The sequence below is a fragment of the Sus scrofa genome, chromosome 12 (genome assembly GCF_000003025.6).
Source record: "Sus scrofa isolate TJ Tabasco breed Duroc chromosome 12, Sscrofa11.1, whole genome shotgun sequence".
Classification (NCBI taxonomy): domain Eukaryota; kingdom Metazoa; phylum Chordata; class Mammalia; order Artiodactyla; family Suidae; genus Sus; species Sus scrofa.
This window is the reverse complement of record NC_010454.4, coordinates 7,601,428-7,624,173: the sequence shown is the minus strand read 5'-3', so window position 1 is coordinate 7,624,173 and position 22,746 is coordinate 7,601,428. Positions and strand designations below refer to the sequence as shown.

General features: G+C 55.6%; 1 protein-coding gene across 1 annotated transcript in view; it reads right to left on the bottom strand.

Annotated features, from left to right (window-relative positions):
- The window catches only part of SDK2 (sidekick cell adhesion molecule 2), a 285,180-nt gene continuing 269,376 nt past the window's right edge, over positions 6,943-22,746 (bottom strand). Inside the window, 4 exon segments of the mRNA XM_021066690.1 lie at positions 6,943-8,899; positions 19,318-19,444; positions 21,877-22,015; positions 22,292-22,432. Coding sequence (XP_020922349.1) covers positions 8,546-8,899; positions 19,318-19,444; positions 21,877-22,015; positions 22,292-22,432 — 761 coding nt within the window. The 3' untranslated portion in view covers positions 6,943-8,545.

Below are 22,746 nucleotides of genomic sequence, written 5' to 3'. Positions count from 1 at the left end.
AGGCTGCCTGCACTGTCAAGTATCACACATCAGTGGGGGGACCAGGTCACTCACTGACCAGAGTGAAAGGGAGCAAATCATGACAACAGGACAACAGGTGTGGAGCCGGACCACCCATGGTTCGATTCATTGGCTGCTTTATCTGGGCCCCCCAAGGGAGCTGCTCCCTTTAAAATGGGGAGGCTGGGGGCAGTTGGAGCAGAGGGGGAGGTACAGCAGCCCAGCCCCCACTGTCCTGCAGCTCTTTCCCCCACCCTTTGGTCCAGTTCAGAGTCAGTTGTCATTAGATTGTACCCCCCCCCAATCCACACACCAGCCTCCAGGGCAGTCTAGAGGGGTCATGGCCAAGCGTGTCACTGCATCCACATCCTCTGGAGCAATGGGTGATGGTCTTTGGGCTTTGACCCCCTGTGTCCTCTAGGTACCCTGCGGCTGGAGCTCTGGCTAAGTAGGGATAACTGCCCAACCCCCCAAGGGCTTGGTTGACTGGGACAGTGAACCAAACACTCTTTACTTATTTCTATCCTCAGGATATGCTTAGCTTCTGAGCAATTGGCTTAGACAATCCAAACGGCCTGCAGTGGGAGGTGCTAGGCCCCCTGGATTTCCTTGGGGGCCTCTCAGGGCCAGCATTGAGAAGGGTGGATGCAGCTGGTGCTGGGGTGGGCGGTAGGCAGCCGTTCTTGAGTCTGATGAAGCCAAGAGGCTGACCAACCCCAGGCCCCTCTCTCCTTATCATCTTCCACTGCACCCTAACACAACCTCCTCCATAACCCATAACCTCCAGAGCCAGCTGCTTTAAGTGAGTCTTCCTGCCAGGAGCCAGGATGTCATAAAGAAAAACAGCAGTCACTTTCTTTATCTGCAGACCCCAGCCAAGCCTCACTGCCAAAGTGCTTTGCCATCAAGACTGGGAAACTCACAAAAAAAAAAAAAAAAAAAAAAAAAAAAAAAAAAAAAAAAGAAAAGACAAAGAATAAAAGAAAAGAAAAGCAGCTCTTGTGGTTCTGGACCTGCCCTTTTGTGTGCAGGACAGAGAGATTGGGAGGGGGTGTCGTCTGGATGTCACCTCTATCTAAGAGGTTACCAGCCTATGCTTCGTTCCATGAGTCTAAAAGGGCAGAAAATTGCACCCATTCCACAGATGAGGTAGCGGAGGCTAAACTCAAGTTCAGCTTGATGCTGGAATTCCTGCGCACCGGGGTCTGCTCACCCCAAGCTCTTGTTGTTTAGCTTCACCAACCAAAAGTGCTTTTCCCATTTAGTAACTCTGGGAGTTCTAAGAAAAGAAATCTGAGAGTCCGCCTTGATGTTTTCCTGGTGAGGTTACCTTTGCTTCATGAAAAGAAGGAACCAGGACATTTTGTCACCCCAAGTCTCCTTGGCTTTTTTTATGTTTGGTTGTTTTTTTTTTTTGGTTTTTTTTTTTTGCTTTTTAGGGCTGCACCTCGGCATATGGAGGTTCCCAGGCTAGGGGTCAAATTGGAGCCATCGGCCTATGCCATAGCCACAGCCACGCAGGATCCGAGCCACATCTGCGACCTACACCGCAAGATCACAGCAACATCAGATCCTTAACACACTGAGCGAGGCCAGGGATCGAACCCGAAACCTCATGGTTCCTAGTCGGATTCACTTCTGCTGAGCCACGACGGAAACTCCAAGTCTCCTTGGTTCTGGAAAGCACCTTCCCTTCCCCTTCCCCCTTCGTCCTCAGCAGATTTACCTTCCTCATTGTTTTGATGAAAGCATCGTCTTTTTCCCCCTAGGGTATTTGATGGGTATTGTTGCTGGAGACAGCAAGTCCATGTCCACTGGGCACAGTGAGGGAGGGGCCGGTCTGGGGTTGGAAACGACGAGGAAGAGGACCGGACCTCAAGAACACCATGAGGCTTCTCCCGGGGCTAGAACAAACATGCTCTACTACCAGGAAGACATGCATCTGGTGGTCAAAGCCCTTCCTTTGTCTCATTATTTCATTCGCTCTTCCCGTCCGTCTGGATGGTAGCAGATCTAAGAGGCACTTTGAGTCTCAGTTTGCAAGGAAGTGACCAGATTCTAGAACCAGATCCACTCTTTCCACGCAAGTCTTGGGTGGGTTTGTTACCACTGAGCCTGGACGGGAACTCCCATGGTACGCCCTTTAACCAAACACCTCAGGTCTGTTGGAGTCACACCTGATGGGGGGGTTGGGGTCCAAGCGATGTGTGCTCTGGAGATTATGAGTGGTCGAAATTGCCCTTGACCACTGATCCATTCATCACCTTGAAAACTGGTCCTAAAGTACAGTGGACATGGCGGGCACTGTAACAAATACTGGAGCAGCTCCCTTATCACCCTCCACTTAACAAATCAGACACATTAAGTCCCTCTGCAAAATATGAAGATGCCCAGAGTCTCCTGAACGCTGAAGACGGATGGTCTGCTTTCCGCGACACCCACGCATTTCTGTTCCTTCCAAATGGAGTGGTATGTTTACAAAGAGTCAATTATCCCTGTTCCCAAACTTGTGTATGCCGGTTGTACTTTTTATAGTAATGACATAACTTAATTAAATACGAAGTAAGTGGGCAGGATAAGACTGCTAAAGAAGACTAGTCATTTCTTTGAAAATTGCATTGAGTTCTTTGCAAAAGGAGTAGTTTGATAAAGCAGAGTTGCAAACAAAAGAGTGCTGAATTAGTCGTGGACAAGAATGCTAAGATATTAGGAAACTAGGATTCTGCTCTTACGCCAACCCACCGTTTCTACTCGGGTAGGTGGCAGTCTTCTGCATTCACCTGCCTGTCCCCCCAATCTGGGCACAGCGGTTGGTCCTGTGCTTGTGCTTTTCTTATGGATCTAAGAAGAGGCATGGATGGTTCCACTGGCTTAGCCTTCCACCTGTTCTTAGGATGGACTGGCACCTTCCAAGCACCTCACGTGCCAGAAACCGAAAGTCCTCAATTCAAAAGTTCTGTACATTTTTGCTTTAAGGAGACAGAAACTAGAATTCACCGATGATACATTATAGATGTGTAAGAAACTCTAGTCACTGAGCCCAGTCTCAAAAAAAAGCTACACCCAACATGAACAGATTGGTGGAAGAATTTACATTTATCAGTTTTAAGCAAAAATAAAGTGTAGAAGGTACACACAGACATAGATATTTTAAACTCGCTGCTTTAATTATGCCTTGATTACTTGAGCAGCTTCCTTATGAATAAATGTCTGATGTGCAGTATACCACGAAGACTGGATCAGTGTCCTATATGAAACGGAGCAGCATTACATGTGCTAGGGGTTGAATCAGAGCCCATGGAGTTTCCCAGGCTAGGGGTTGAATCAGAGCTGTAGCCACTGGCCTACGCCAGAGCCACAGCAATGTGGGATCCGAGCTGCATCTGCAACCCACACCACAGCTCATGGCAACGCCGGATCCCTAACCCACTGAGCAAGGCCAGGGATCGAACCCGCAACCCCATGGTTCCTAGTCGGATTCACCAACCACCAAGCCATGACGGGAACTTCTATTTAAAGGATTTTTCCTTCACTCTCTCTTATTTGAATCCATCTAGCTTAATTTATGGGAGATAAATGTGGTATGTTCTAACAGTAACGTACTCAGAAATCCAGTGACTCAAACCCTAATGCTATCCTCACCCCACTCCACACTCGTGGCGCCCAGGAGTTCCTGAGACTGGACCTGTGCCAGAGCAGCGATCCAAGCCACAGCAATGACAAGGCCAGGTCCTTAACCTGCTGAGCCACCAGGGGACTCCAAGCCCTAACTCTAAATCTGGGTGGATTAACTAGGTTAGATGCAGCCATCACCACTGTAGTTCTTTTTTTTTTTTTTTTTTTTTTTTTTTTTTTTTTTGTCTTTTGTCTTTTTGTTGTTGTTACTGTTGCTATCTCTTGGTTCTTGGGCTGCTCCCTCGGCATATGGAGGTTCCCAGGCTAGGGGTTGAATCGGAGCTGTAGCCACCGGCCTACGCCAGAGCCACAGCAACTCGGGATCCGAGCCGCGTCTGCAACCTACACCACAGCTCACGGCAACGCTGGATCGTTAACCCACTGAGCAAGGGCAGGGACCGAACCCGCAACCTCATGGTTCCTAGTCGGATTCGTTAACCACTGCACCACGATGGGAACTCCACCACTGTAGTTCTGATTACATCAAGATCACCAGGGCCTGAGGTTCTGGTCTTGTCAAAATTAAAGTGAAAATGGGCCAGAAACTGGCCTTCACATATGAGAGAGGTGGCCTGTGTCTCCCGAGCCAGGCTGCTTTAGAACAAATCCTGGCTTTTCTAATTCTCGGGGGGAAGCCACTCCAATTCTCCTTGATCCAGTTCCCGTCCTAGGTGGATGGTCACTAAGTGTTAACCAAGGTAAAGTGATGAGAACAGTGCGTGGCACAGGGTGAATGCCTTGCAAGCGTCTGCTATTGCTATTACTGTTATTATTAATCATTACCATTTTGGCTCTAACTGGGCATAACATAATCCAAGAGGCTCAGATCTTAAACATGTAAAATAAATCAAACAGTGCATTTCATTTGAAGGCAAGAAAGGTCCACTCACCTATGAATTAAGAAGTCAAAGTCGAATGCTTGACTCTGCAAAACCACAGCAAGGCTGTAAACAAGTGTCTGAGGAGGAGACTGCTTGAGGGTGAAACAGGGGCTGCGGGTGGGGTGGGGTGGGGGCATTTATCCTCCAGGGAGAAGAATGAAGTTACTTCAGAACTCCAAAAAAAAAAAAAAAGTTTATTTATAAAATACTGACAGGTTTGACCAGACATGGGACTTCTCGTGGTATATATTTCAAATCGATTTGTTACCTTTCATTCAAAAAAATAAACCTGCTAACAAGCTATATGACATATAGATATATATATTTTTTTCTTACAGATAGACACCTGCCATAATGAATACTCTCCCCATACTTTTTCATTATATCTTTTAAATTAAAAAATAAAGATTTGTGTTGGTTTTCGGGTTTTTGTGGGGGTTTTTTTGGAGTCTGTATGTGTAAAGGTAACACATTGAAATGCTTTTGGTTATTCTTACAGAAACAAAGAGGAGGGCGTGGTCCCCAGGGGGCACCTGTGCTCAGGGTGGTGGCCAAGGTGGCCGCTGGGCAGGACCACACAGAGGCACTCAGGAGGGGCAGCTGCTCTTCAGATGACTGCCCCCCTCCCGCCCTCCAGCCCCTCACCAGCTGTGGGCACCTTCACACGCGCCCTGGGGAGGTGAGGGAAGCCCCTGCCCACAGTGGGCTGCGAAGAGGCTCTGGCACCTTTAAACACTCTGCCCAGGGAGGTGTGGGCAGAGACAGAAGGCCTCCGGTCAGCGTGCGCCGGGCGGGGCAGCCGGAAGTTTCCCTGTTTCCTCTGATTCACGGCAGTGTCAGGTGGGGAGACTGAAGGAGAGGCGGCGGCCTGGGTGTGCAAACTCCTGGGAGCCCCGGGACTAGGGTGCTTCTGGAACCCGGAGCAGCTTTTTGGTTCGTCTTGGCAGTCTGGGTGTGGCGCTGATGCGAACGGGAGGCGGGGCCTGGGAGGGCAAAGGCGGCCCTGGTGCTCCAGGTGCAAGTCGCCAGGTGCAATGGAGGTTTGCCCAGGGCACAGCGAGGCGAAGCCGAAGGAGTCAGGCAGTGAGTGTCCCGATGTGAACCTGCTTCGGGTGGCGTCACAGGGACAGACGGGGCTGCTGCATCACTGGCCCAAGAAACCAAAGCTCAGGGAGGCTCCCGGGACCTGGGGGGTTGGGGTGCCACGCGGCCAGATTAGGGGGGCTCCACTGCCCCGGCAGATATGTAAACAAGGGCAAAGAGCTGTCCTCTTAGCAATGGAGTGCTCCACCGCTGGAGACCTGGGCTTCCAGATGTGGCTGGGGGGGGTGGAAGCACCATCTCCGGTGGAGGGGGGGTTGGACCAAGGGTGGGACGCCCCACTCCCTCAGCCGGGGCCCTGCCTTCCCCCGCCTCTAAGGGTTCTGTTTGCCTCTAAGGCCTTGCCCCACGTGGGAGTGACTCAGGCTGCCTGTGCCTCACACGGGAGGCACGTGAGCCCTCCGTGCGTGCTGACACACGAACGACTTGCATCCTGCGTCCATCAGCACGCAGGTGCGCAAGCCCCGGTGTGTCCGGGCCCCGCCCCACGTGTGCACGTGTGTCAGCCTGGGTGTGAACGAGCCCTTGGGGAGGGGGGGGCGAAGGTTTTAATGCACAAGGTGATTCACGAAAGGCAAAGGGAATGTGGCCTCGTGTGAAATATATTATATACACGTGTGTACACAGCGTTTCTATCCGTCCCTGCTTCCTCCACCCCCATCCTTCCCTGGGCGAAGCAAAAAGAAGTTCTTAATGTCAAACAGGACCGGCTTTAAGTGGTTAAACACACAGCAGATAGAGAAAAGGATGAGGTTGTGTAAAAGAGAGAGAGAAGGACGAGGAGAGAGAAAGCAGCCGCAGTGCCGTCACACTGGGCGGCTGCAGATGCCAGATGCCTACAAGGAACCTCAGGCCTGGGTCCTCCCTTGGGGAAAAGGCTGTGATCCCCTTTAGGGACCCCCTTAGTGGAGAAGCTGCTGTTTGGACCCAGGAGCTGGGTCATCTTGACTTCAGAGCTATCATCATGTATCCTGGGGGGTCTTAGTGCCTGTGGAGGAGCCCAGGGCGTGGGTGAACCCTTTCCTCAGGCCCCTGGCCCTGCTTCTATCCCATGCACCTGATCTGGGGCCCGTGCGGAGGGATATAGGCCCTTTCTTTCCTTGGCTTGTTTCCCAAACCCTCCATCCTTCCCCACACCCCCTGGGGCATGGCCCCCAGGGCGGGGCAGCAATGCCTGTGCCTGGCACCCCCAGCGAGCCCTGCCCCACTAAGGGACCCCAAGGTGAACTGAACGTGCCCCAGCCAGGCCACCTCCTCTCCCAGAGGCACTGGTGGGGGTGGGCCGTTTTTTGCAGGGCTGCCTGAGGGCACCCAGGGGCCTGGGACAGTCCAGGGAATTAGCTGGAAAGGCTCCTCCTTAAACCTCTGCGCCCGGAAGGGCTGAGCAGATGGGAAGATCCAGGCCACCAGAAGTGGCTTTTTAAAGAACATTCCTCGGAGCAGATTGCATGTGTGTAAAAGCTCTGCCTCCCATCGGCTATTCTTGTCCCTGGGTCCCATCTGACCTGTCCCCGGGCGGGCCTGGCTGTGCATCTCGGGAGCTTATGTCCGGTTTGGATGGGGCCCCTCCTCGCTCCAAGGCCTGGCAGCCTGAGCCGAGTCTGGAAGAGTTTACTGAGGGTTGGGATGGGCTTTGTAAATCGGGTGTTGGGAGACGTGGCGCACCCCTCTGGGCTCCTGTGCCCCTGGACTTAGTGGGCGGGGGTTTTAGACACAGCTGGGGGTCAAGAATGAGGGGCAAAGAGAGTGAATGTGCTGTGGGCTAGGAGGCCCCAAAGGGATTTCTCTTGGAGAGGCTCTCTGGACCCTTCTCCATGCAAGTGAAAGGGGTGTGTGTGTGTGTGTGTGTGTGTGTGTGAGAGATGGTGTCTCTCCAGGGACAGGGATGTGGCTGCCATGGGGACGCCTTGCTCCCACCTAGCTCCCCAGCCCCACGCAAGCTGCCCTTCCTCGTCTCAGTAGCTCTCTTTTCCCTCCCCCTTTAAGGAGAGAGACAGGTGGTCCCTGAATTGGAAGAAAGAGGAAAGTCCAAGCTTCCTCCTTCCGGGTCCAGCCTTCCTGCCTTCCACGCAGTTATCCCAGTGATGCCGGGCCAGTGCCCCTACCCCTGTCCCCAAGTTTCTCTCTCCCAGTCTGTGCTCAGGAAAGAGAATTCAAGTAAAGGGACAGCTGGGTCAGTGCGGGGGGGGGGAACCCCCTCCCTCACCCCGAGGGGCTCTTTTCCTCCGATTTCCAACAGAAAAGCATGCTAGGAGTAAGGAGCTAGCTAGGCAAATTCTCCTGCTTGAGCTGGTTTCATTTTCCTAAATAAACCAAATGCTTGGTGGGGATGCTGAGCAAGGGAGGGGGTGGTGGGGGGTAAGGACAGGGCTGGCAGCGCTGCCCAGGGTAGGGTGGGAGGGAGGGGAGCTTTGCCCCCACGGATGCCAATCCTGGCGCAGCACCAGCCAGCAGCGGGCCCAGGGCTCCAGCACAGGTAGGAAGGGGGAGGCCAGCTGGACATCCAGAAGCTTCTTCACCCCCCAGCCACACAGGTCTCATAGCCCTCCAGTCTCTGCCTCCCTCCTGCCCTCCTTCTGCAGGGACCCACTGCATTCCTGCATTCTCCACAGCCGCCTCCCCTACTCTGCTCAGACCCCCAAGAGGCAGCGAACCCCGCCATCTCGAAGCCGAGCCGTCCCTGGCCCCTCGTACATCGTTTTGGTTTTCTTCTTCCTCCTTCTCAACACCGGCTTTGCTGGCCCTGGAATCTCTGGAAAAATAAACTCAGGAGGTGAAAAGTTGACTTGGTTTCTTGGTGTTTTTGTTTTCTGGCAGGCGGTGCGGGGAGGGGCGGGAGGGGAGTTGGGTGCTGCTTTTTCCTTTTTCCTCTTCCCACTATGACGACATCAAACAAATGATGAAAATCCTGCGATAGGAGCCCGGGAGCCGGGGGCCAGGCTGCTAGGGGGACGGTAGAGGGTGCTCTGCTGACTCGGGGGGTTCGGGGGGTTTTGGGGCGTTGGGGTCCGACTGGCCTTGGGCCGGAAGAGGCTGCCCTGCTGGGCGCTGCTGCTGTTGGAGAGGGGGGTGTGGTCCGGGTCGCCCGGGTCGCTCTCCGTGTAGCTGTAGGCCTGGGCCCGCGAGATCCCCTTCTGCTGGCGTCGCCAGGAGTTGTAATACGTGGGGTCGCTGATGTAGTGGTTGACGAAAGAGTGGGCCTTCTGGTGGCTTGAGTCGACCTCATACTCGCTGTCGCTTCCCTGGGAGGACAGAGAATCAGGGTGTCAGTGGCCCTGGGGGACAGGCCAGCACGGTCAGGGCTGGAAGGCACACAGAGGCACAGATTCTGCCCAGGGTCTTTGGAGCCCTGGATGGTGGGCACCTGAGCTCCCCCATTGCCAAGGGAGTACAGCACTCTCTTAGATGCCTTCAGGGCACAGAATGGATATGAAGTGTGTACCCCAGTGCTGGCACAGAGCCTGCGGGCTCTTGGTGTGAATCAGAAGACCCGAGTTCTAAGCTTTTTAAAATAATTGAAGGAGGTGTTCTCATCATGGCTCAGCGGAAAGGAATCTGACTAGTATCCATGAGGACACAGGTTCGATCCCTGGACTCGCTCAGTGGGTTAAGGATCGGGCGTTGCTGTGGCTGTGGTGTAGGCCAGTGGCTATGGTCTGATTAGACCCTAGTCTGGGAACCTCCATATGCCACGGGTGTGGCCCTAAAAGACCAAAAAATAAAATAATTGAAGTAGAGTTCCCATTGTGGCTCAGCAGGTTAAGAATCTGACCAGTATCCATGAGGATTCAGGTTCGATCCCTGGCTTCACTCAGTGGGTTAAGATCTGGTGTAGCTGTGAGCTGTGGTGCAGGTCACAGATGCGGCTCATATCTGGCGTTGCAGTGGCTGAGGCATAGGCTGAAGGCTGTAGCTCTGATTTAACCCCTAGCCTGGGAATTCCATATGCGGCAGGTGCGGCCCTAAAAAGCAAAATAAAATAAAATAAAATAAAATAATTGAAGTGAAATTCATGAAAGGTTCACCAGGGTCCAGTGCACGATTCAGTGGCATTCAGTACATTCACAGTGTTGGGCAACCATCACTTCTTTTTTTATTTTTGGGCTGTGCCTGTGGCAGGCAGAAGTTCCCGTACCAGGGGTCGAACCCGAGCGAAAGCAGGGACAACGCCAGATCCTTTAACCACTAAGCTACCAGGGTACTCCATCACTTCTTTTCATTCCAAAACCTTTTCATCATCACCCCGAAGAAAAACCCTGTACTCCCGAAGCAATCACTTCCCATTCCTTCCTCCCCAACCGCCTCCCTACACCCTCACCCCAAGCAGCCACCACCCGACTGTCTGTCTCCATAGATTTACCCATTCTGGACAGTGCCCAGACATGGAATCATACAATATGTGACTTTCACGTCTGGCTCCTTTCATTTCGCATAATGTTTCTGAGAATGAATTCATCATGCCTTTTTACTTTCTGTACTTCTTTTCTTTTTTGCCACACCCATGGCATATGGAGTTCCTGAGCCGGGGTTCAGATCTGACCCACAGTTGCCACCTATGCCACAGCTGTGGCAGTGCTGGAACCTTTAACCCACATGCCAGGCTGGGGATCGAACCCATGATCCTGGTGTTGGGAGAGGCCACTGATCCCCCTGAATCACAGCGGGAACTCCACAAACTTTTTTCGACAGCAGGCGTGTCCTGATCTCTTGGCCTCCTCATACTCAAATAACAACAAACTTATGTTTTTTTAATTTTTTTGCTTTTTAGGACCGAACTTGCAGCACATGGAGGTTCCCAGGCTAAGGGTCTAATCGGAGCTACAGCTGCCAGCCTACACCACAGCCACAGCAATGCCAGATCCAAGCCACGTCTGCGACCTACACTGCAGCTCACGGCAACACCAGATCCTTAACCTACTGAATAAGGCCAGGGATCGAACCCACAACTTCATGGTTCCTAGTCGGATTCATTTCCGCTGCACCACAACGGGAACGCCAACAAACCCATGTTTTAAAATAGAGGTTCATGCGTGACCTACTGGCTTCCAATCCTGGTCCAGCCCCTGTGTGGCTGGGGACAAAGCCAGGACCAGCTTATAAGAGCTTCAAAGGCTCCTGGTGCTGAACAAACTGCTGGTGCTCACCTGTGTGTGATCTCAAATAAAAGCATCACTCGGTTATAAAATAAGCACACGAAAAATATCAACCAGAGTTCTGAATTTTCACACAATGACTACTCCGAAGTGTGGGGGTGGGGGGGCAGGGGACAGACAAATGAAATTATCCTTAAAACAGCCGATACTCTGGCGTCTTTGGCACGTGTCCCGCCTCTGGGGGAAATCAGGACAAGAGTCAATCTGGGCTGTAAAGTGAAGCAGCATCCGGCTCTGAAGCGCGGAGCTAAAAACATCGTGTCGCCCTTCCCCCACCTCAAGCTCCCAGCAATGTTTTGAAAACTAATAAGACAACAGATGGGAAGGCCTCTAGAACTCTCTGGAAGAGAGGCACTCTGATTTTCGTGAACAGCACACTCCCAATGAATACAGCTCAGCCGACCGTGCACAAGTTGTCTCTTCTCTGCCCCTCGAAAACGTGCTTGAAGGCAGTAGTCGTTGATCCTAGCAGCCTAAGCAGAATACACTTTGGAAAAAGCCTGCAGCCCACTGAGCGCGATACACTGTGTCTGGGGTGGTCACGTGCTTTACAGGTAAAGAGAGGTAACGCTGCCCAAAGGGTCTGAGCTGCGGGACAGGGAATGTGCAGTTGTTCGCAGGAACTCAAAGTCCTTCGTGGCATCTACACCTTCGAGAGAAACAGGCGCAAGGCACAGAGCTAAAATGCTGCCCGCTTTGGATCAGGGTCTCCGCAGGAAACACCCTGACTTGCATTCTCAAATTGAAATTTCACACCTCTGTGCCGTAGCACTAGGGCCACAGAGGGAGGGTGGATGAGAAAGTGAGGGTTTTGCCCAAGGAAACGGTGAGCTGGGTCCGAAGGCAGATCTGCCTGGTTTTCCGGAGCCGCCGTGGCTCCGAGTTCGCACGCTCTTGTCTGGAAGGAGAGCCCCTCCGCCCTCCCGTGGGGGTTAAATCCTCCCTGGCTGATCTACTCATTCCTGTTCTCTGCCCCACCCCCGCCCCCCAGTCTCCTCTCCTCAGCACCCCCACCCGCAGCAGACACCCCCAGGACCCAATCGTCTTGGCGGGCAGAGCAGGCAGCCCAAGACAAAGGACAGCCCTCGCGGTTCTCCAGTGACGCAGAGCACACAATACCAGCCCTTTCTTTGCCTGCGGCCCAGCTGCCAGCCCAGGAGGCAACAAAGCCCCCGTCCCCGCCCCCACGGACTGGAAGGTTCCATATGCCAAGAGTGGGGAGGAGGGGTCAAGGGGAGGGCACCTGATGCCCTGGGCTGCGGTGAGGCAGGCCCAGAGGCAGGAAACGTCCCAGCAGGCTGTGTGGATGCAGGAGGCTCGGGGTCGGGGTCCCTCTGGTCCAAGAGCAGTGAAGGTCTGTGAACGAGGGGGCTGGGGGTGGGGCCTGCAGGTTTGGTCTCTGGGAGGGCACACCCACCAGCTGGCTGGAATCACTGCTGGAGATTCTAGAACTTGAGTCAGCCCTAGGCCTGGGAGTGAATGAGTCTCCAGTGTGAGAGGGGACAGTGGGCACGGTGGTGAGGTTCAGACTCTGTCCCTTACCAGCCAGGTACGTTTGGACCCAGCACTCAGCCTCTCTCAGCCTCAGTGTCTCTGTCTGTAAAATGGGTCACTCCCTGCAGTTCACAGGATGGCATGAGTTGATGTGTAGAATAAAAGGTATGATTAGGATGAAGGTGAAGGTGGGTTTGGGTGAGGAGGGGCCTCGAAGCCCCCCTAGGAGGGTCGGGGATGGGGGAGCTGACTCAGGGCTCAGACAGCCCCTGACCTCCCCTCCAAACCTCCCACCCCCAGAGTGAAGGGTGACTGGTAGGCTGGGGAACAGGCCTCTCTGGCCCGGACCAAAGCCCATTTATCCAAATCACCTCCTGCCATCTGCTGACCACCTACTGTGTGCCTGACACCCTGTGGGGGTGGCAATTCTGGTGGAAGCGAGACAGCCAGAGGAGGCGGAGCTGGGAGCCAAAGGAGGCCCTGGTTTCGGGAGGGGCGGGGGTGGGCGTCTGGTCGGCCCCCTCCCCCAGCTCTCCAAGCCGGAGGAGGGGACCGTGCACACACCACTCTCAGCTCCGGGGCCTCCACCTCCGAGAACATCTGTTTCTTTTCTGGCAGGGGGTGGGGTGAGAAGAAAAGAAAGAAAGCGAGGGGGAACTGGGGCCCCCATCCGGCTTTCAGCTCTCACACAGCCCTCGGTAATTGAATGCAGCTTCCCAGTAACTGGCCCGGCACAAAGCGGGCCTTTCACGGGTAGTCCCTCCAGGCTGCCAGGCAATCAGGCGACGGCTTCAGCTCCCGGGCCTCTGAACAGCTCCTCAAAGCCACTCAATCAGCAATTACCAGAGTTGGGGGGGGGTGTCGGGGGCGGGGCACAGACGCCAGGCCTGGAGATGGGAGCGGGGTGGGGGCCATTAGGAGGGAGGGAGGACCCTGGAGAAGGGGCCAGACAAAAGCAAGGAAGCAAAGGAAAACCTTTTGCTTTTCTGATCCTTTCTAGAAGCTGGGAGGGTTGAATCAGGCTCAGCTGGTGATGGGGCTGGTGCCGCCCTGGGCTTGAGGACCTGGGTGTTGAGAGCCTGGGGCCAGGCAGGGTGCCCTTATCTTGTTGAATCTCAGGAAGTCTGGCAGGAGTGTGCTGCCCCGTGACAGGTCCCTCCCCCACCGGTCGTCCCAGGGGCTCTCTGCCCAGGTCCAGCCTGAAGCCTGGCTGGGAGTCTGTGGACATCCTTACCCTTGAACCTGAGGCCCCTCCTGCATGGGCTATAGCCTCCCGAGGAGCTCCCTCAGCAGACGCCCCCTTGAGACACAATTTTCTTGGGGGTTCCGGGCGTCCTGAACTAAAACAGCTGGAAATCTCCCAGGAACATCTTTGGAAAAAAGGTCAGTTCAGACACACTGTCACAGAGGCTACCTGTGCCCCGACAGGTCGAGTGACAGCCACTGCGTGCCTGGCCTTAGCTGTCGGTGACGGAGGTCGGGAGTGGGGGTGGGACAGAGAGCGAGGTCAGGGTCAGCGTCAGCCAAGGCTTGACTGTCAGCATCTCCTCTGTGCCAGCAGCTGGGCGAGGTCAGGCTGCAGCAGAGCCAATGGGACTGGAGGTGAATGTTCACCACCTGCACTTTTGAGCTCTATGACCAAGAGGACTTCTCAGAGCCTCCGTTACCCGACCTGTTAAATGGGGTCCCCCTACTGCGTTACATGTCAGATGAGCCTGAATGACCCACAGGGTTGGCCCGCAGCTTACATGCAGCCTGACATACAACTGCACCTCCTTCTTCCCGGATGTCCTCAGTGCCCCCCCTCCACCCCCACAGTGTCTTTAGTTTGGTACAATCCGGGGCTCCCAGGGCCTCTGTGGGTCACATCACGGAGAAGCAGGACACGGGCCTCACTGAATCTATGCCACCCATAGCCCCCCGGATGGACCGAAGGCAGAACACGGACACAGGATAGATACAACCGTCCACCACCACTCAGCCGACAGAATCTCGCCCCACTCCCTCCTGTGCACCAACCAATCCCATGCCACCTCCTCCAGGAAGCCCTCTGTGCCTCCCAGAGAATGCGACCTTCCTCCAGGACCCCTCGCAGGGCTTTATCTGGCCCTGCACCACAGGAAACAGGAAGCCACTCTCCTCCTGAAGGTAGTTCCTGTGGTGCCACAGGGTTTTAGCAAGAAATGAAAACATGTGATTGTTTATGGACCTGTGGAACGTAACGCACCATAACGGAACATTCACAGGAGTCAGTCTGGCTCAGCGCTGTAGCATGAAAACAGGGCCCGGGAATGTTTGGCGGGTGCAGAACAAAGTGAATAAATGCACAGAGGAAGGAATAAATGCATGGGCTCCACGGAGCGCAAAACCCAGGCTTACCCCTCCCAGCTGCCACGCAGGGCCCAAACTGCGTGTGGCCACAGATGTCACCAAGCCTCTCAGAATGCTCTGGGGGTTAACTGGTGCCATTCTCCAACAACCCTTAGAGCCATTCCTGGCTCCAAAAATGTTCACTATTCTGATCGGGTGTTTAATAAACAGCATGTAAAACCTAACGCGTCCTGTAAATTTCCTTACGCTTTCTCACAGGCTTACTTCTATTATAATGCGCTTAAAGGGGCTGCCCGGGATTATCACCAAGAACTGCATGTTGATCAGAAGAGGCTTGCCCCTGGCATGGAATTTCTTTTCCACTGAGGTTTACTGGCGAGCTAACCCTGTGGTTTTTCTAGCTTGGCTCTTACTTTTCGTCCTTGAAAATGGAGTTGGAACATGGCCATCCTTTGTTTTCAGAAGTTCCATCAAAACTCAGCCTTTATGTGTCTCCCTGTCTGGAACCCCGTTCTCCTGTATCCCCTTGAGACAAGACACGTCGGAGACACGTGGTCCCCAGGCCCACCCCACCCTGCGCCTTCTGGGGGAGAGCCCCCCCGCCCCCCCCAGTCCCATCATGGCCTTTCCCACCTCGCGTCATGTGTGCTTGTTTATAAGAAACGTTGTGTTTATTACCAAATCATAGGGCAATGGCTGGGCAGATCTCCTCCAGCTTCAGAGGGTGAGTTTTGGGTGGTCTGACTTGGAATATCAACCAGGCGGGATACGCAAACATCACTGTCAAGGGGGCAGGGCGGGGACATCACAGAGACAGCTGGTCCTTCTCCAGCTGGTCCTTCTCCAGAGGAGATGGACTGAAGGGTGTGTGGCTGCTGACTGAAGGGTGTGTGGCAGAAACCCACATGGGCGGGACTAACAGGGCATCCACCTGGAACCCCGAATTGAAAGCACTCCTGGGGACCCGCTGTACCTTCCAGACACTGGCGTGCAGTCCAGCTGCCTCTCACGGGAGTTAATGTTTGTAACAGGGCATCTGAGGGAGGCCAGCTGCTCTGCCTCCAGTGCTTCCCCCAGGCCCACAGGGAGCCCCTGGGGGGCAGGGCCGTGTCTCCATCATCTTCCCGTCCTCTGAGTGAATGTTGAGAAATCAGAGTCCATTCACCCCTGTGCCCACCGGAGTGGCCCCTCACCTCCCCAGACAGACGCTGTTTAGGCGCAAACTCCAATCTGGCCCAGGGGGCACAGAAGAACAGCCCCTGAACCAGGGACAACTGACCCTGCTTGTCGCTGCAGAATCATGAAGCAGGGTCCTCTTGGTGCCACTTAGGGGCTCAGGGAGGTGGCTCTTTACCAACGGGGAGTGAAAGCGATTCGACTTTTTAACACCGCACAGCTGGGAGTTCACTGGTTGTCTAGTGATCAGGACTCGGTGCTTTCACTGCTATGGCCCGGGTTCAGTCCCCCGTCTGGGGACTGAGTATCCCACATCAAGCTGCTGCATGCCACAGCCAAACAAAACATAAACAAAAAGAAACGAATGTACAGGGCACCAGTGCCCTGGGGCTGGGGGGACACGGGTGACCCATGGCTGAACCTCTCATGTCCTCCTGGGCCCTTCCATCTCTGAAGATGCCATGGCTCTGACAGTAGCCTCCTGGATCTCAGATAACCTGCCATGACCCTAAAACCAACTGCCTGGTTTGCCAGAACAAGTGAGCGAACAGACCCAGATGGTCCTGCCTGCCTTTTCTAGGGCCCCTGGGATGATGACTCTGGCACTGGACGCACTATGGCAACGGCCCTGGAATAGATTATCCTGCTGCGTTGTGTGGGTGAGGGCTGGAGGGCCCCCTTCCCCATCCCAGGGTCAGGAGGAGGTGGGCTGGGATTCAAGCCCAGAGCCACGCCAACCATAAAGTGCTGCTGATTTTCGGTGGGGGGGGGGTCCTCCCCTTCAGAGCAGCCTCTGATGGGTGTAGACAATCACTCCAGTGCTCCAGTGATCCGAGGTCCCAAAGCTGTCTTTTTTTTTTTTTTTTTTTGGTTTTTTAGTGCCACACCCGTAGCATATGGAGGTTTCCAGGCTAGGGGTTGAATTGGAGCTGGAGCTGCCAGCCTATACCACAGCCACAGCAACATGGGATTCAAACTGCATCTGTGACCTACACCACACAGCTCACGGCAACGCTGGATCCTCAACCCACTGAGCGAGGCCAGGGATCAAACCCGCATCCTCATGGATACTAGTCAGGTTCGTTACCACTGTGCCACCACAGGAACTCCTAATTATTTATTTTCTAGAAAATCCAGTTATTTATTGTCAAGGCTATTTCATCAGCCGGTTTTGAAAGCCTTTCCAGAAAGGTCTGCTGTGGGGGCGACATCACTGGCTTTGAGACAGGGGTAGGGACAAGGGACCCATCTGGGAGTTGGGATCCTGGGTTTGTGCGCTCTGCTTGTTGGACCTGAGCCAAAATGCTTAAGTGCTCGGAGTCTGTTTCCCCATCAGGAGAATAAAGACGACACTAAGGGCCGCCTGGGAGGGTTGGTGTGAGGCACTTGTGATGCTGAATGCAGCCCTGGGGTGGGGGGGGCCCACTGCCATCAGTGTTACTTTGAAGGGTCTCTTGGAACATCTGAGATCTGAGGCTGGTTAAAAAGGAACAACATAACAACCATGAATCTTTGACTCTCTAGAGTCTGAGTCTTGAGTCTGTTTAGCCCGACTCGCTTCGCCAATGACCCCTTCATGCTTTCAACACATAGGCACGGAGTGCCCACATCCCTGTGCTGTGCAGGCCCCTGGGGATACGGCAGTGAACCGAACTGTCCCAAGTCCCTGCCTTCATGGGACTTAGCTTCATGGGACATTAACCCAGCTCAACCCAACCCAGCCCCCAATCAAACCCTGAACCAGCCCAGACTCTGCACGTCTGGGCTATGGTCCTCTCTTTAGGCATTCTGGAGCCAGGAAGCCTCCTCTCTCTAGGGTACCCGCTCCCTGGAGGGATGACTGGTTGCTATGGAAACAGTGTTCAAGTGATGGGCTTGTTCTGAACAAATGGGACCAACAGCCAAACGGAGGATTCCAGGCGCTCGGGCCACGGCTGGGGTAACTTTGGGAGCGGGATGCTCTTGGGAGGGGGATTTTCTTCTCCCAGCAACCTCTTCAAGGCCGAGGGCCCTGGCATGGCCTCAGAGACCAGCTCTGCATCCCATGGCCAGATCATGGAGGTATGGCCACAGAAAGCTCTGGAAACACTGGGCACAACCTCCTGCACGCAGAGGGCTTCCTCCCTGGAAGGCTGGCGCTCAGCTGATGAGGGGAGATTAATAATGCCCTGAGCAGAAGGTCAAGGGAAGCAGAGCAGAGCGTCCAGGGACCATCATGCTGCCCTCTCCGCAGATGGGAGTGGGGCTCAAGCAGCCCATGGGCACAGAGCATCTCTTTATCTTTTTCAATTTTACCTGGGGTGCCTACAAGCCAAAGGTTCATCACCATCTTTGGGGAAAAAGAGAGAAAAATCATGTTTCGGGGAGCACGGCCCCCATACACATGTGGCCGCAGAGTTCAACGCTCATAACAAGATGCTACGACCTCAATCACGAGTCCTCATGTAAACAAGGCGAAGTTGGGGTGTCTTGTCCCTGTCAGCTCTGAGCTGGGGTGCCAGCTGCAGCCACCCCGGCTCTGCCAAGCCCGTCGGTAACCCGGGAGCTGAATAAAACAGCAGCCCGAGGACCTCGGTCCGTGGGCTGTGACCGGATCCCGGGCTTGCTGGCATCTCCTACCCGGCCAATCGCCCCACTCCCTGCTGGCACTTCTTCCTTCTCATCCTCTCCCAGGACCCAGCAGAAAGGTCCAGGGCGTGGGACACAGCGCCCTTTTGCCCTCCTTCCTTGGCAACCACCAGGCTCGGCCAAGGCCGAGGGGGCGGGGGGAGGGGCTGTAACATCACGTCACCGGAACACACTCAATCCCCTCTCCCCAGAGCCTGGGACAGAGTGTCTCTGCGTGGCCCACCTAACGGTAGCCTCTCTAAAGGGCTGTGTCACCCAAAGGCATCGTCCCTTTCTTCATATTAAGAGCTGACCTTTATGAAGTGGCTCCCCTGCAGGAGGCCCCGTGCTAAGCTTCTCTGAGCCTAAATCTCAGCGACCTCTCCTCCCAGAGCCATGGGCCCATTCTACAGGGAGAGAAACTGAGGCTCGAAGATGTCACTTCGTACACCCCTAACGCCTGTGGCTCCTGGGCTGCAGAGCCGGGATCCAACTCAGAGCTGAACCTCCAAAGCTTAAAGCCTCAGTGGGCTACATTGTTCCCCATCCTTGGGGGTCCAGGGTACCCAGCCCTCCGTTTCTGGCGTTCATTCTGACACTGACTCGCTAAGCTCAGCTGCTACGTTGAGCTTGCTCCCTTTGCCTTCACGCTCCCCTGCGGCTGAGCCTGTGGGGAGGCTGCTGCTAGTGCGGAGGCCACGGCTCGGGGGACCCCACTCGCCCAGGGAGCCAAGCCTGAGCAGAGCTTGGGGTGGGGGGGCCGGCCACTGTACGACCTCCGGGGGATTCCTGGGGCCCCTTGCTCTCTCGGCCCGTGGAGGAAGGGACGGGGCCAGTTCCTAGTCTGGATGGGCGGCGCCCCCCCCCCCCATCTCCGGGGCCCCGCCCCCGTCCCTCACCTGAGAGTCCGAGATCTCCGAGGGCTTCTCGGTCAGGCTGCTGCTCTCGGCGGGGATCAGGTCGTTGTACTTGGCGACGTCCTCATCCGAGTAGTGGAGGCTGCCCGGGCTGGGCCGAGGCGGGGACCTGGAGAGGAGGGGAGAGGCTGAGGCACGCATCCCTCCCAGCAGCCTCCTCCAACCCAGGGAGGCAGAAAGCCCGGAGGCACCTAGATCCACCCCCTCCCGTGCCTGCTCTTCGGACAGGTCTGGGCCTCGGGCTGGAGGCTCCGCCTGGGGATGGGGAGCACAGGACGAGCCCCCCAAACCAGCTCTGGGAAAACGGGGGCTGGGGGAGGCAACACGTTGCTTTTCCAGTTGCGGTTCTAAGACCCCAGGCTGGATCCCTTGGTGGTGAGCGTCTCAAAGCATTTTTGGGCCCTGCTGAGACCTCCTGGATCAGAGTCGCAGGTGAGGTCTGGCTACCCGCCCTGCAGACAGACTCCCCCTGTGACTCTTAAACTCACAGAGTGAGCTTCTGAGAGTAGACACAAGGGTTAGGGGATAAAGGGGACCCATGGTCTCCCCGGCTCTGCCCTGCCCCGCCCTCCACATCTGCTCGGAGACCAGAAATAGGCTAAGTCACACCCCACCTTTGAAAAAGCAGCCCTGGAGGAAGGGGTGCAGGGAGTCGGAGGCCTGAACAAACTCCCAGGACAGGACAGGGCGCCTCGGGTGCTTGGCCTGCTGTGGGGAGCAGAGAGGCGGGGGGCCCGCGGCAGGGAAGGCTGTTGTATTTGTGTCTTCTCAGGGTGGGGCGCATGGGGACCTAACACCCCGTGATGCGCCCAGCCTGCTTTGGGGAGTGTTTCTGGCACTGAGGCCCTGGACCCCAGCCGTTCCGCTCGGGCTGGACGACATGCCCCTCTAAGGTCCGTCTGCTGGCCTGGGAATGTGTCCCCCCAAACCCCCTGCCACCTCCAACCTCTTAACGCTATATCTGCCTTGATTTCCTTCTAACCCGCAAAGTCACATCTTTAAGCTGCTTAAGAATAAAACAGTGGTATTAGCAGCAGCTCCATGCGACAGGCAAACACATGACACTGAGAGGAGGGAGAAGGCGGAGGGCCGGGCACAGCCTGCCTTGTCACCATGCAGGGTGAGTGGGGGGCTGCGAGTCACCGTGGCTGGGTCAGGTCCCCGGAGCCTGGGGCTGGTTTGTGCAAAAGAGATTTGTGTGTAAACACAGCTGTGCAAGGGACACCCGGGGGCCACCGTGTGTGTACACTGTGGGCGTGAGAGGCAGGCGAGGCCAGGCCAGGGGTGAAACGCCCTCTTGTTCCGCGTGGCAGGGCCCTGGAGCCAGTCTGGCGGGGCTGTGGTGGCCCTGCTGGGCCGGCCACTGCGGCCTCAAATGGCTCTTTCTTTGGAAAGCTGGCTGTGGCGGGGGGTGGTGGGGGAGAGCACGGCCGAGCTGCCCAGCACACCCCTCCCGCTGGCCTCCTGATGAACACACACATCGCTTCGTCCTTCCAGGACTGGACAGAAGGAAGCTTTGTGAGCCTGGGGAAGGCCAGTCCTCTCCTATGGGCACCTCTGATGAGCCAGGAATGTTCACGAGGCTGGCACTGGAGACAGGGGCCCCTGGGCCACAGCCCCCACTCTCTCCCCTGCTCTCAGGAGCATAAAACTGCCAGGTTGGGAGCTCTTGCTGTGGCACAACAGGGGATCGGCGGTGTCTCTGCAGAGCCAGGACACAGGTTCAATCCCAGGCCTGGCACGGTGGGTTAAAGGATCCCGAGGTGCCATAGTGGCGGCGTAGGATCTGATCCCTGGCCCCAGAACTTCCATATGCTGCAGGGCGGCCAAAAAAGAAAAATAAAACCCAGAAAGTACCAGGAGGGTCAGGTGGGAACCAGCAGCTGCCCTTGGAAATGGGCACAGCGAGGGGGCTCGGAGGGGCCTGTGGCTGGAGAGCGATCAGGAGGAAACAGGAGCTGGAGGCGCCGCCAGCCTGGCCCTTCCTGGGGGGCTGCCCTCAGATGCTGCCTCCTGACGATGATTCAGAGTGTGGACTTGGGTGGTGGGCGGGAGAAATCTGTCTAGAACTACAGTGGGAGGGGTAGGTACCGGAGAGAGGGCGTCTACACTGAGCGCCTTCTCTTTCTAGAACTCAATTGGGAGGAGAACAGGGAAGGCATAAACAATTGGGGGCGGGGGGGGGGTGCTGGCACCTCTCACTCAACAGTGTCTGCTCAGCCTACCTTCGCTGGGGTCCTGCTCAACTTGGGGAAACTAATGATCAGAGCTTCAGGCCTGCACTAGGAGCAGCTGGCCCCAAACAGCAGCAGGTGGTTTGCAAAACTGTGCCAGGGAGTCACATTCCTCTGCGGTTGTGGCAGAAACCCTCCACGCCCACCTCCTCGCCCCTGGTGGAGCTGCCTGAGCCCAGCTGTGTCTTCCTATTGACCATTATGGGTGAATGCCAGCTGGGCCCTGCCAGCTCTGTGGCCCTCCCGGGAGCCCCACCCCGGGCACTGCTGGCCCCCAAACCTCCCCATCCCACGCAGAGCCCACTACCTGGTGTACAGGCCGTTCTTCCGGCAGAAGGAGTTCTTGACCGAGAGCCGGCGGTTGTTGAGTTCCAGGGCGGGAAAACTGCTTTCGTCCAAGCTCATCATCTCCCCGTGGCCCAGGGCCCCAGACTTGGCACTGTTCCCTGGTAGGGGGCGGTGGGGAGAGATTGCCATCCATCACTCACTCCATCCCTTTAGACCAGTGACTCCCCTCCCCCACCCAGGCTGGGCTGCTCCTTCTCTCGCCAGGGTTGAAACCAAAATAGGAGATGGAGGTTGCGTGTAGGAGCCCCAGGCTGCCCCCTGCCACCATCAGAGCAGGTGCATTTCCGAGAGAGAGATCCCCCACCCCACCTTTGCCAAAGGGAGGCAGGCACGTGAAAGCCCAGTCTAGCCAGCAGGGCTGGGTGCCAGCTCACCCGAGTCTGTCTTCTTGGCGTACTTCTTGCTCTGGCCTCGGATGATGAGCACGAAGACCAGAAGCAGGATGAAGATAAGGCCAACGAGGGCAATGACCACCAAGAACCACCACTCCTCGTAGAAGGGGTTGGCTTTCTGGGCTGGAACACAGCGGGGTGTGGGGTGTCAGGTCCAGGATGCTCAGCCCCGTCCTGTCTCCAAACCTCCCTTTCCGGCTGGGACCCTACCACCTGTTCTCACACTTTATGGGTTGGGTGGTGGGGGGTGTCTGTGCCCTCTGAACGAGGCAGAATCTAAGGTTTGCAGGGATGGCTTCATCAGGTGCCAGCTTTGACCAACCAATCAGTAAAGGGCTGCTTGGAGAAGAGTTCTAAGGTCATCTCTTGACTCACTAGGAAAGCATGCTGGGATTGATTAGCAATGTCTGCCACAGATACGGGAAGGAGGAGTGGCT